A 10,903-nucleotide genomic window follows, 5' to 3' on the forward strand; every position below is an offset into this window, starting at 1 on the left:
ATGAAAAGTGTTTTAAGTATATTAATTATTTCAATCAAATAAATCCACAAAATTAGAACATCTTTAAATAAATCGTTGTATGTTGTATTCTGCAATACTGTCATTAAAGCACTCTAAACTTGCACAAAAACAACAAAAAGTCAATTATTTAAATAATCTTTGTACACTATTAAATATGTATGCGTTAAATGGACATAATACACTCACTTTGGGATGTTTTGCAATGTGTCTACTATGTAGATAGATAGATAGATAGATAGATAGATAGATAGATAGATATACTGTATATTATATATTGGTATGATAAATAATATATATATATATATATATATATATAAACAGATAGATTTATGAAATACTGTATATATATATATATATATATATATATATATATATATATATATATATATATATATATATATAGTATCATGCAGTGATTAATAATTCACGGTAATACTAAATCAGCCTAAATAATTGCTTTATTTTTATGAACATATTTTATATAGATAAGAAATTGTAGAGTGATCCGCCTAACAGCTCCATCTTCCGGCCAATTTGAACTCAACTTCCAAACATTATTGGTTATTTAAATGCTCACATGGTTTCCTCCCGTGAATGAGATAAAAGTGCAAACATGGCGGCGTGAAACTGTACAAACTAGCTCGGATGGAGGAGCATTAATTAAAACAGCTCGAAAGTTTCTAGTTTTTTTTTTTTTTTCTTCGTAAACACGGAGCTGTTTTTGAATGTCCTCGTTCCTCGCCGTTTAGAAGAACTGAAGTGTAGAGGAGAAAACACTGGACCGGACCGGACCATCGCTTCACAACAACAGGGCTCGAAGAGAAAGTGGACCGAGATGATGAACGGGGTAGGTTTACACGGCTTCTTCATCACAGATGAGGATTATTTGACGCGATCTCGAGCGTTTAACGGCAGAATGATAACAGACTGTGTTCTGGTGATTCTACTATCTTCAACTCTCCATCCGAAACACACGAACTCCATTGACTGATTCTGGTTCCTGTTTGATAAGTTGTATAAATGGATGTGGCATCGTGTGTGTGGTCAATGGGATGTACGATACGTGTGTTAGTACAGTTGATCACGATATTTTAAGCAGATAAAAGAACAATAGCGCTGCGGCGTGCAGTGTTATAACATTGTGAAGCGCGCGAGCGCAGCTGTTACAGGCCCAGTGTGGGCGTGGTCATCGACGATCAATAACATCACGATTAATGATCGATTTAAATCTGATATTTTTAAAATCTTTTTGGTTAGTCCCTTCCTGATGAATATACTATATATATTATTGTATATATAAATATTATTATTACTACAAGTATAACTAGTATTCTAATTATAATTAGTATATTTTACACAATATTTTACTATCAGGCCTACCTACATTTATTATTATTACCACAAGTAGTTCTAATTATAATTGACGATTAGTATATTTTACACAATAAGTACTATACAAATTTGTATTATTATCATTAACATACATAATTCAGATTATAATTAATTCGTTTTTTTTCACACATACTATTACATAATAATAATTATAATACCATAAGTAATTCTAATGTATGATTGAGTAGTATATTTTACACAATATGTACTATTAAATGTTTTATTATTATTATTACCAGAGGTAGTTCTAATTATAATTTATTAGTATATTTTACACAATAAGGACTATTACATAATAATAATATTATTAATAATAATACCATAAGTAATTATAATTATAATTTATGATTGATTTGTATATTTTACAATTACATAATATTATTATTATTATTATCACAAGTAATTGTAATTCTAAATCATGATTGATAAGTATATTTTACACAATGTGTAATATTACATTACATTATTATTATTTATGCACCCAATGAGTCCTGTCATGTGTACCTGTTTGCTTAACTGTATATTACTATATTTTTTGGCCTTGTATGTTTTTTTTTAATTATAGCTAGAATGACAAAAAAAAAAAAAAAAGCTTTGAGGCGCAGATACATTTCCACTGCACAGAGAACTCAGTTGGCGACTGCTTTCTAAAACTCGCTGTTTTGCAGGACGTCATATGCAACGGACACTCGCCATTTCACCGTCTCCTAAAGCACAGCAGCTCCAAATCACCTCATCATGAAGCCATCGCCGTCAAACTCATCCAGGACGGCAAAACTTCCCGGTTATTCTGCACGCAGAGTGAGCCACAGAAGCATGGAGATTGTAAGGACGAACAAAATGCATTATCTGTCTGTCTTGACATTGCTGATGTTCACTGCATTTAATGTGTCACATTTATATTTGTCGCAAGTCATTCATTTCTGTGAATTGTAGCCAGGAGAGGCAGTACTGTAAATGGTGAGTTCACGCTCCCAAAAATGGCTGTGAATGAAGAGCTGAAGCACTCGGTGCACAGAGGAGAGGAGCAGACGCGTCAACTGCACTGCACGGCATCATACATCCACGCCAGCAGTGACATCACTTCCTCCAGTCAGAGGAAACGGCCCCCTCACAAACTTAGAGTAAAGAAATCCACAAAGAGACTGTAAGTCAATGGTGAAGTTGATTCGCAGATGTTAAAGGGATAGTTCATCCAAAAGTAAAAATTCTGCCATGGATGAGTTTCTTTCTTCTGTTGAACACAAAAGAAGATATTTTGAAGAATGTCGGTAACCCAACATTTTCTGGACCTCAGTGACTTCCATGGTATTTCTTTTCCATACTATGGAAGTCAATGGGGTCCATCTACTGTTTGATTACCAACATTCTTCAAAATATCTTCTTTTGTGTTCAACAGAATAATGAAACTCATGCAGGTTTGGAACAACTTGAGGATGAGTAAATGATGACAGAATTTTTATTTTTGGGTGAACTATCCCTTTAAGATTAAAATTTTTAGACCTTTGTTATAAAAAATTTGCACAAATATTGAAGAAATTAGTTTTTGTTCAGCCAGTAGTCAAGCTTTTTTATTTATAGAATTATTGTAAATTGTCAATTTGCTGCATTTTTACAATTTACCTCCTGCTGAAGGAAGTAAATTATTGTTAACCCTCTTTATTTATATTGAAAATATATATGTGAATATATTTTATTATATGTGTGTGTATATATATATATATATATATATATATATATATGTATATATGTGTGTGTATATATGAAAAAATATATATATAAATAGAAACATTAACTGAAATTTACTTTTATTTCAGCTAGTTTTTAAGGCAAACTAAGTTTAGTTTTTAAGTTGACTACAGTAACTAAAACATAATAAACTTTATATACACATTAAAAAATTAAAAAATTACAGATTTAATTACTAAACTTAAAATCTAATTCAAAATATTATCAAAAACTATAATAGTATATTCATTATACTAAAATAATATAATAATTGTTTGTATTATTATTATATTTGTTGGACAAAAGCGTCTGCTAAATGTCTTTTGGACAAAAAAAGTAAAAATGACAGATTTAATTACTAAACTTAAAATCTAATTCAAAATATCAAAAACTATAATATATTCATTATACTAAAATAATATAATAATTATTTGTATTATTATTATATTTGTATTATTGTATTATTATTATTATATTTTTTGGACAAAAGCGTCTGCTAAATGACTTCTGGACAAAAGTGACGTTTGGACAAAATTACTTTTGGACAAAAATGACTTTTGGACAAAAGCGTCTGCTAAATGACTAAATGTATTTTATTTTTTTTCCTATATATTATTGTTAATGATTTATCAGTACACATTATTGTACATAAAATAAAATGACATCCTTGGATTATGAATCAATGTTTGTTTTGCAGTGCTGATACCAAGATCCCTCAATGCCGAAAGGTTACAGATTATTATCCCATCAGAAGAAGCTGCAGAAAAAGCAAAAGCGAACTGAAGGTAGTGCACAGATTTCACGTTCTTCATGCGTTCCATCAGCCAAAGCTATAATATTGATGCGTGTGTGTGTGTGTGTGCCTGTTTTCCGTCAACAGTGTGAAGAGAAGAGGCACATAGACATGCTGATCACAAACGGGATTGAGAATGGAATGATGGTAATCTTTGACAGTGAATTGAGTTGAATGTTGAAGTCTGCTGGACGGGCACAAACGTACCTTCATGTCGGTCTTGACAGGTCAGGTACATTGAAGGAAAGGGCAGGGGAGTTTTTGCCACACAGATGTTCCAGAAAGGGCAGTATGTAGTGGAGTACCATGGAGATCTGCTCCAGATAACAGACGCCAAAAAAAGGGAGGCTTTATATGCACAAGATCCAACCACTGGCTGCTACATGTATTACTTCCAGTATCTCAGCAAAACATATTGGTAGGTTCAAGCACTACACCCACTTTCCTCTCGTTTTGTCTAGTTTTTCCTGATTTTGTTTGAATGAAATTAAAGCAAACTGTCTTAAAGTCAACATTAAAACACTTTGCAATGCATGTTCACTTCTGTAGAAGAAAGTAAATGGCGTTGATTGTGATTTCAGTGACCAGTGAAACCAGAAACGTTTTAAGCCAAGCCAAGTCAAATTTATTTATCCTCCTCTTTCCTGATGAGCCTGTTTCCTGCTCTTCCGGTTTAGGGGAACTTCCACTCAAAAAGACTCAAATGAATCATTTGAGCTACAGATAATCCTTATCCGTCAGTCAATTTTCCTTCATGTTTTATTTTAAGACATCTGAAGAAAAACATAACGCTTGCTATTTTAAAGTGACGTGGCATCACAAGAATATCTGTGGTATCCTGAGTTTTTTTCAGTCTAGTGTTCTTTTCCTCCTGATTATTTTCTTTGTATTCCACTGTAACGGTATGAAAGACAAACATATATTAGACTGCGCATTTGCTCTCCCGATTTCACTTACAATATACTCCATGAATAATTCACTGGATTGCACTGAGGATCTCTTTTTTTCTCTCCCGAAAACCTCACCTTCCAGGTTTGTTTTCACACGGATGCTTTAAAATGTAATCGTCTCCCCTTTTCACTTCTAATCCCTATTAACAGTGCGAATATTTACTAAATACAATGTGTTATCTGACAAAATGACGGAAAACACTTTGAAATATTACCACTTAATGCTAAAGTTAATGAACGTTAAAGCAACGTATGTTATATAATATAGACAAATATTACTCAGTGATATTTAACCTGTCTGTAATATTGAGCTTTTAGGGCCATTCGTGGTTTATTGAAGTACTTTGATGCTTTTACACTTTTTAGTTTCCTTTTAATGTTCGATGGTTGAAGGGCGAGTAGAATAATGTCACTTTATTGTATTTAAAAAAATGTAAGAGATTTCGCAAAGTGTCATGGGTTGTAGAAAAAAGGAGGATAGCGCTGTCTAAACAGGCCCTGTTTCCAGCTGGTATTAAGATGTTTTAGTGGATCGGATCACAAGTGGACGACTCTAAATACAGGAGTAAACAGGGTCTAAAACATTTTGAGCTTGTCCACTTTCTGCCACTTCCAGAGGTAGAGGAAAACTCATTAGACCGGATTGCTTTCGTAGTGTAAACGCTCATGTGGTCGAATGTGTTCAAACAGCCACTAAAGACCGTCTTCTCTCCGTCTACTGACCGAATGAGTGAACATTATGGGTTTGCATAATGCGGTCTTGCGGCTTTCTGAAAGTGCATTTACCCGCCCATAGACGCTCCTCACGAAGATATCATGACAGAAGTGGTTGAAAGTGGACGGATTAAAACACCAGGTGTAAACCGGATTGTGAACTCGGCTACTTGTGATCCGAATAACCAAAACGCATCTTAATACCAGGTGTAAACAGGGCCTAAAAGACACTGAATATCCAGTAATATTATCGATTTGACCGCACCGACACGATTGGATGAGGAAAAAAAACTTGAACTGAAATAAGCTGAATAATGTCGTCGTCTTTATAGCTGAATCAATTTTTTTCACTTTCTCTTATTGAACTGAACTGAATCAACATTGAACCGACTCGAGCCGAATAATAAATATGACTCTTTTCAGTAAAGCTGCTTATAGCTGAATTTAACTTTTCATAATGAATGACCTTTACAGTTATTGAGCTGAATAATGTCTTGCTGAAGCTGCTTTACAGCAGAATTTCTCTCATATTTGACGTTTACATCATTGATTCCGTCACTTAAACCATTTATTTTGTATCAAGCACGATGAAACAAGTGACTTGGCCTTTCACAATACACATTGTTTCAAAGAAGCAGATTAGAGCTGGGCGATAATATACTCTCCATTCAGACAGACTGACTTTATATGAAGAGTTCAGATGCAAAAGCCTCTAAGTGCCATCTGAAATTTTCTTCTAGAATGATCATTTTTATCATAGCTCGTATATTTAAGTTCAGTAATTTCACTTAAATGGCAATGAAAATTACCTATTAATTGTCATTTAAGTGAAATTACTGAACTTAATGATAAAAATGATCATTCTAGAAGAAAATTTCAGATGGCACTTAGAGGCTTTTGCATCTGAACTCTTCATATAGAGATGAGCCACTGTAAGCGCTGTCTAAAACTTGTGCATTTGTTCCCCGGCAGCGTGGACGCTACGAAAGAGTCCGATCGATTGGGAAGGCTCATCAACCACAGTAAAACCGGCAACTGTCAAACCAAACTCCATGACATTAATGGAATACCTCATCTTATCCTCGTGGCCTCCAGAGACATCCAGGAAGGAGAAGAACTCCTTTACGACTACGGCGACCGCAGTAAAGCTTCGATAGAAGCTCACCCGTGGCTGAAGCAGTAATGTGCTGAGAGGAGGGGAAAACACCTTGTTTCTTAACTAGACAGTTTTTAATGTAATTATTGCCTTAGTAAACAGAGAATGTTTTGGGCTAGTAAGTGTATGGGTATGTTACACAGTGACAGTAACACGTTAGATTGCGGTACATATTCAACGTGTCCTACTTTTAAGATATTTATCCTGCTCTATGACATGCTAGTTTCGGCACATTTCTTTTTGTATATTTTATATATTGGTAGATCAGTGCTTCCAAAGCATGCAGTTATAGTCCAACTTTCTGCATTTTTATAAAGTTTTCTTAATCTAATCTAATGTAAGGTAGTTAGAGGCTTAGCAATAATTATTTATAATGCCCAAACGTTTATGTTTGAAGCAGAAAGCCTGTGATGCTAAAAGGAGCGGCGTTTTAAAAGGTTCAGAAAACTGGAATGTGAAACCAAACTTTGATATCATTTGAAATGTTACCGTTGTACAATGCCGGGTGTGTCGTGATAAACCTGAACAAAGCTGTACCTGTTACACAAGCCGAGTGTTGATGACCAAAAGCTCCGATGGCCGGGGAGTGTTCAAATCAATCTGTATGAGATGGTCGATGCATTGTTTAAATAAATGATTTTATGCAACACTTGGCCTCTGTTGTAATATGTACAGTGGTGTCCAAAATGCAATGTGTTTTTAATTTTTTAATGTATATTACAGATTGCATCAGAATAACAATTTTAGTGTTCAGTTGAATTATTCCCCATGACAGCAGCACTCAAGCTGATGATCAATGTCACAAATTTGCTTATTTGATTAGTGACCTAAACATTTAGCAGAAAGTTTTCAGTATAATTCAATCCATGTTTTGTCATGATTTTCTTTAAGTCCTAAAATTATTATTTTTTTTTTTCAAAATTACATTTAAACTTTCCAGATTTTCAATGTGGTCTTCCACTTTTAAATAGAAACATTATATACAGTAGGCTATATATTAAAATAACATTACTATAATTAGAATATTATAAAAAAAAAAATTATAATGGTCTTTTTAACTTTTTAAAGTTGTCGTAGATTTTTCCTTAAACCTAACTATCTGGGTTATCTCCTATCGACATTCCCTAACGTCTCCAATCGACGCTTAATAAATAGTCTACCTAACTAACTTGCTTCCCTAACTACAGACAAACAGACCTTAGCAAATGTTCTTCAAATGCTTTAATCACGGCCGGATGATCTCTCGAGCAGTTCTTAGAGAATCTCCCCCCAAGAAGAAGCAAGGCTGGAGGATCTCAGACAAATTCCATTGAGAATCCCACCAGCTAACACGAATACAACAGTTTTTATAGAATAAGGAGGTATGGCAAAAATGTCATACTGCATTACATAATTTCCCCACAATTTGATTGGTTTTCATAGACAAACCCTTCTGTTACCAAGCAAACTTTGTTTTAATGATTACTTCATTGTTAATCACAAGGTTTAAATTTAGTCATCTGTCTAGTTTCAATTCCCAAACTTGTTATTTATACACTCACACAACCAAAGTCAAAGGGGTATGGCAAAAATACAACATTAGTACATTGTGTTTCAAAGTGTTATCATGTTAGGCCTAAAAAGAGAAGTAACGTTAGATGTTAGAAACATGGTTAGTTTAATATACAGTTTACTATTTTATCTATTAAAAATCTACCACAAAGTCAAAGCCACTCTAAAGGGATAGTTCGCCCAAATCTGTTATTTTCTCACTTTCAAGGTGTTCTAAGCCTGCATGAAGTACTTCTGTTGAACACAAAAGAAGATATTTTGAAGAATGTTTAAGTTTATGGACCCCATTGACTTCCATAGTATAGAGAAAATATCATGGAAGTCAATGGGGACCAGAAAATGTTTGGCTACCCACATTTTTCATAATATCTTTTTTTGTGTTCAATAGAACAAAGAAACACATACGGGGTTGGAATAACATCAAGTGAGTAAATGACAACATTTAAAAAAATAATTGAACTATCCCTTTAAGACGATGCCCGGTGACGTCAGCGATAACGACACGAACACGGCCCGTCGAAAGAGCACAGCCGGAGTTTCCACACGGAGAGTTTTAGACGGCGGACCCACAAGGTTTGTTTTGATGCTTTATTTTATTGTACGGTGGAAAATGTGTGTATGACATTATTCAGAATTACAAAAACATGTAATATCAATAGTATATGCGGTGTTAGTGAACTCAAATAGATATGACTGATTTAAACACTAAAACTGTACAGCACATCTTCGTGTGTGCTCGGATTCGGTTTAAAATGACTCTGGATAATATCGTCTGGTTTGTTAACGAGTATAAAAGCAGCATCTTTAAACCTAGTGAATCGCCTAAGTAGACAACATTTAAAGGCGTGGAGAGAGGCCGTTTACTAGGTGGTTTAAACGACCAAATGTCCTTGTTTCCACTGATCATTCTCTAATCATGCTGGATTACTATCTAAAACTATTAAGAATATTTTTGCTAATTAAAATAAAGCTTTGGCAAATTGAAGCAGTAAAATGAACTAAGTAAATGAGAACTAAAACAGAAATTAAAAAAATTAAACCTTAATAGTAATATAAAGAAAAAAACGAATACAAATGGCAAAAAGAGGGTACTAATATATAAAAATAAGTAAAAACTATAATAGTATATAATTAATAATACTAAAACCAAATACTTAAGACAATCAAATAAAATAGAAGCATGAAACTTTGCATGCATTCAAGACTTTCTTTTCTTAGTCTAGACTTTTTTTTTACTATTGTGAATTTAGTTTGAAATAAAAGTTCATTTTAACATGAAACTGCTGCCATTATTACTCACCCTCATGTCGTTCCAATACCAGTATGCTGTTATTTCCATTTCCTAGTAATCAAAGGCTGTCAAGCTCTACAAAGCACTATAAAATTAGTGCATACGACTCGTGCGCTATATTACAAGTCTGCAAAGAACGTTAACAATTTAAGTTTCACATAGGGTTAAAAAATAATGAGAGAATTCTTCATTTATTTGAGAGAACTGGATTTTGCATTAATTATTGCATAACCTCTACCATCAGATGATGAGCGAGTGGAGTCCTGTGGCGAAGGTTTACGACCCCCTCAGAGCGGGCAGTATCGATGGCACAGATGTGGAACCGCATGACAGAGCCGTGTGGAGGGGCATGCTGGCCCGCTACCAGCCTAACAAGGGTGTGACCGGTGACCCTCACCTGACGCTGTTCGTGGCACGCCTGAACCCGCAGACGTCTGAGGACAAGCTCCTGGAAGTCTTCTCCAAATTTGGAGACGTCCGCAGGGTGCGTCTGGTCCGAGACATTGTGACTGGTTTCTCCAAGCGCTACGGTTTCGTCGAGTACAAGGAGGAGCGCTCGCTGAAGAGAGCCTGGAGAGACGCCAACAAGCTGGTCGTGGACCAGTACGAGCTCTTTGTGGACTTCGAGCAAGAGCGGACGCTCCAGGGATGGATTCCTCGCCGGCTCGGAGGAGGCCAAGGTGGCAAGAAGGAATCCGGTCAGCTGAGGTTTGGAGGCAGGGATAGACCTTTCCGGAAGCCCATCAATCTGGCATCCATGATGCCCCAGAACCGACCAGCGGATAGATGGGATGCATCAAGCGGGAGGGAGGAAAGGCAAAGAGACCAAGAACAAGATAGGGAACACGGACGATGGAGGGAGAGGAAAAACGACTGGGATAGAGGGAATGAGCGGAATGATAGAGGTTACTACAAAGAGAAAGGAGACTCTAAACACCACCGGGACAGAAGCCAAGAGAAAGACTCCAACAGAAAGGAAGACAGACAACACAGAGACCGAGAATAAACTTTTGCATGCATTCAAGACTGTCTTTTCTTAGTCTAGACTGTTTTTTTGTTTTTACTAATGTGAATTTAGTTTTAAATAAAAGTTCATTTGAACATGAAACTGCTGCCATTATTTACTCGTACAGAATGGACTGGCATTAAGCGGAGTAAATAATGACAAAATGTTCAATTCTGGGTGAAGTATCCCTTTAAATTTCAATTTTAATAATTGGATTTGTGCCATAGAACAACTCGTTTGTCATACAAATAAAGTTTCAATGACTATCGAGATGTTTGAAATGAAGAGCAGCAAGTTCTGA

The 10,903-nt window shown here is 35.1% G+C and overlaps 2 protein-coding genes across 2 annotated transcripts; both read left to right on the forward strand.

Moving 5' to 3' along the window:
• Window positions 1–592: 592 nt before the first annotated feature.
• kmt5aa (lysine methyltransferase 5Aa) lies at window positions 593–7,494 on the forward strand. The gene is made up of 7 exons (XM_079861314.1): window positions 593–868; window positions 2,082–2,238; window positions 2,350–2,560; window positions 3,839–3,926; window positions 4,022–4,081; window positions 4,162–4,352; window positions 6,571–7,494. The coding sequence occupies exons 1-7, from the start codon at window positions 857–859 to the stop codon at window positions 6,779–6,781; spliced, it is 930 nt and encodes a 309-aa protein (XP_079717440.1). The 5' UTR covers window positions 593–856; the 3' UTR covers window positions 6,782–7,494.
• Window positions 7,495–8,796: 1,302 nt separating this feature from the next.
• snrnp35 (small nuclear ribonucleoprotein 35 (U11/U12)) lies at window positions 8,797–10,870 on the forward strand. Its single transcript, XM_079861319.1, has 2 exons — window positions 8,797–8,878; window positions 9,841–10,870. The coding sequence occupies exon 2, from the start codon at window positions 9,841–9,843 to the stop codon at window positions 10,600–10,602; it is 762 nt and encodes a 253-aa protein (XP_079717445.1). The 5' UTR covers window positions 8,797–8,878; the 3' UTR covers window positions 10,603–10,870.
• Window positions 10,871–10,903: the final 33 nt, after the last annotated feature.

The sequence above is a fragment of the Squalius cephalus genome (genome assembly GCF_949319135.1).
Source record: "Squalius cephalus genome assembly, chromosome: 24".
NCBI classification, from domain to species: Eukaryota; Metazoa; Chordata; class Actinopteri; order Cypriniformes; family Leuciscidae; genus Squalius; species Squalius cephalus.

Excerpts from the sequence above, each read along its gene's own strand:
- kmt5aa (XM_079861314.1), top strand. Across the intron at positions 2,561-3,838 it reads AAGAAATCCACAAAGAGACT|TGCTGATACCAAGATCCCTC; the intron begins GTAAGTCAATGG and ends TTTGTTTTGCAG. Across the intron at positions 3,927-4,021 it reads AAAGCAAAAGCGAACTGAAG|TGTGAAGAGAAGAGGCACAT; the intron begins GTAGTGCACAGA and ends TTCCGTCAACAG.
- snrnp35 (XM_079861319.1), top strand. The coding sequence starts at position 9,841 with ATGATGAGCGAGTGGAGTCCTGTGGCGAAGGTTTACGACCCCCTCAGA.